At 43.8% G+C, this 3,039-nt stretch overlaps 1 protein-coding gene across 1 annotated transcript in view; it reads left to right on the forward strand.

Annotated features, from left to right (window-relative positions):
* The window catches only part of LOC104966582 (phospholipase D2-like), a 13,257-nt gene that overhangs the window by 3,929 nt on the left and 6,289 nt on the right, over positions 1-3,039 (forward strand). The window contains exon 6 of the mRNA XM_010795767.1: positions 845-849. Coding sequence (XP_010794069.1) covers positions 845-849 — 5 coding nt within the window. The remainder of the gene's footprint in view (positions 1-844; positions 850-3,039) is intronic.

The raw sequence follows: 3,039 nt of genomic DNA on the forward strand, positions 1-3,039 counted from the left end.
AATTAATTCAAAAAAATTAATTAACGCCGTTAACGCGATAATTTTGACAGCATTAGTATCTTGTCAGTCCCGGGTCTTCAGATGTCGTCTGTATCGGGGATGCCTTTCAATCACAAGGCAATGTCGGTATGCCGTGACTCAATGTTCGGCTCTGAAGGGTCCGTACAATGGTTATCCTATCTGTGCTCTGCAGACGTGATAAGGTGGTGGTTGTACCATGTGCGTCTCTCTTCCAACCGCGTTGAGAGATACTATACCCGAGTCTACGAATGACATCTTTACGTTCATGGTTTATTTGATACCTTGATGGGTATGTCTGTCGTCGAATACATTCCTTGTCCACAATGTCATCCGCGTGTTTCTTTGCGTGTATGCTCGACAAGTGTCCGTTTCATTGGTTCTAATTACGGTTTGAGTCTTAAACGCAGTCACCGCGAGGAAGCGTCCTTCCCTTTCACGGATCCACACTCGCTCCCACAAAGTAGTCCGAACCTATTTTTTATCGGGTCGCAAATGGACCACATAAGAGTCTGTGTCTCTCCCAGGTTTTCGTGTCGGACCAGTTGAAGTGTTTCCCCCGATTTCTTTTCCTTTGGTTGTTGGTCTTCAAGTATGTTACTTTATACTCACTATCACTACATTGTAGTCCCCAGTCCTGTCCGCTACTTTTACAACAAACCCTACTTACACCTAACCTTTACTACGGTCCCAGTTCTATGAGTTTCACACACGAAGACCCTGAAATGGACTTGTGCTGACTTGCATGTGTCGGCCATTTTCAGGTGGCTCTGAGGTTTGTCTGGGCGCCTCTGGTCGAGTGGATGTCCTCAAACTCCTGACTGCTAATGCCTCCGTGACGTGTCACGTACCTAAAAACAATGTCTCGTCATACGTCTGTAAGGATGTTTGGGAAGGTCCTGCGATCGCAGTGGGTTTAGTTCCGTCACCTTTTTTTTCACCGTACTGCTCCTCTACTCTAGTGACCTCCTCTGCTCTTGTGAATGTTGGAGTGGTTACGGGCCGTGCCCATCACCCCATCTACCCAGTGCGTGAGTTCTCACTAGTAACTACCCAGTCTGTTCATGTTCCGCCACCGCTAAACATCGATTTTCCGAATGTCAGTCTTTGGTCCTTACTGATACTTACTCTGTAAGGGTGGGTGTCGACTATACTGTTCACATTCTTATGAGGTACGTTTCCGCGTGTCCTTTCAAATTGAATGTGGTTTACCTACAATTTTGTCGGATAAAGTACGGTGGGTAACTTAACACTTTATATATACCTTGTTGGTCTTCCAATACTCTTGTCAGTTTGCCACTTCTCAATATACGTCAACGTGGTTAGAGAGATTTACCAAATTTCGTCAGCCGTCTTTGTCATACTTACGATACATGGTAGTGTACAAAACTGACTGGTTTACCAAAACCCTGTTTTGGGGGCGCTAGTGTTCACAACATATGTTCTCTTTTCGTGTTCGCTTTTCCATTAGGATTATTATACCCAAACTTCTAGAGTAATATCGTCTGGTCGTGCTCCTCTACCATAACCTTTCTACATTTCCCCTACGAGTGACTTTCCAAGTTTTACTTTTTGGACCCTTTCAACTTTATAAAGAATCCATATCTGGAAAACCTCGTTTGGTTCTTCCAGGGTCAGTTTTACAAGTTCTCTAATACACTCCGTTTTATGACCTTCTAAACTTTACGTCCTAAACCGTTCAGGGTCTCTGTGTGTGTACACCTCGGTTTTAATCTTATTGTGTGCGCTGCGACTTTGTATTCTCGGTTCTTTCATGTCCCTCCGTCATCCTTCAAATTAGATGAACAGGGCGTACGTGAGCTGGTCTATATACACAAACACCAGGTCGAGAGAGAGTCTAAACGACTTGGTTGGACTTCTCGTGAGCCTTGTGTCATTTGTACACAAGTGCGTATGTGGAACTTTCCATTCGTCTTGTCCCCCACAAGACGAAATTCCGCTTTACTGTGTCTATCTGAGTCCAGACTCTCACATGTCCACTACGACTGACCCGCGTAGGTCTCTGCTTGTCTGTCTGCATCATGTTAGTCCTATAACACGGTCAGAGTCGACTTGCCTTCGAGGAACTAGAGTACCTTGCCGTTCCTTTGTGGATAGCCAACGTAGATAGATGGACGCTCCGTCTCATGTGTACCGGGAATCGGGGAGTCGGTATGGTCCTTATGTAGATGAATCTTGTAATGAGTCTCCATATCTGTCTTATGTTTATACGTGTTGTTTCCACATGCTTCTGTTGGTTCCATGATATCGTGCATCGGTCTTTGGGTCATTTAGTCCGTTTCCACGTTCGTGTTAACTATAATTTCGTGGTAAAGTATTCCCCGTCTGGCATTTATGCACCTTTCCATTAAAACTTAGACAGGATGACTCGTTTACTAGCGACTACACTACTGTTTGGTCGGTGGTTTTATTTCGATTTCTCCAAACGAGTCCTATACAAACCCGTGGATCTCTCCGTTTCTCAATTGTATTCATTCCATTTTCTTTTTCTTCGGAATAAAACAAAAACAAGAGTCCATTGGGTCATTCGATTCTCGCCACCCCCACATTCATAAGTAATAAACCTACTGCACGGGAATCAGACACATGATGCCATCGGCTCGAGCGTGACAATAAGACAAGAGCATACTCCCATGCAGATCTACACTGCAGTGATGCAACTGACACAGTCAGACCACTTTTGAATGGTGCCCTGTACGGACTTCTCTTCATGGGCCAGACTAAATGAACAAGTATGCGCTAAGTACACGTGGGTTCGAATTGTCTTTATGATGTCCTTTGTGATATCATATTGACTTGAAAGTGATATTCTAGTGGTATCGGTTGAGATATCGATACATCGCTTTCATTAAGAGATATCACACAGGGTTTTGTTGTGATGCCTTTATGATATCGTCAAAAAACCCCATAAAGAATATGCATAACAATATCATTATGATCACAAAAAAGCATCCCTCTAGATCTTCCAGAAGTTCAGAGACGTATAATTTTAGAATTTTA

Source organism: Notothenia coriiceps, unplaced genomic scaffold (genome assembly GCF_000735185.1).
Source record: "Notothenia coriiceps isolate Sejong01 unplaced genomic scaffold, NC01 NC01_scaffold00037246, whole genome shotgun sequence".
NCBI classification, from domain to species: domain Eukaryota; kingdom Metazoa; phylum Chordata; class Actinopteri; order Perciformes; family Nototheniidae; genus Notothenia; species Notothenia coriiceps.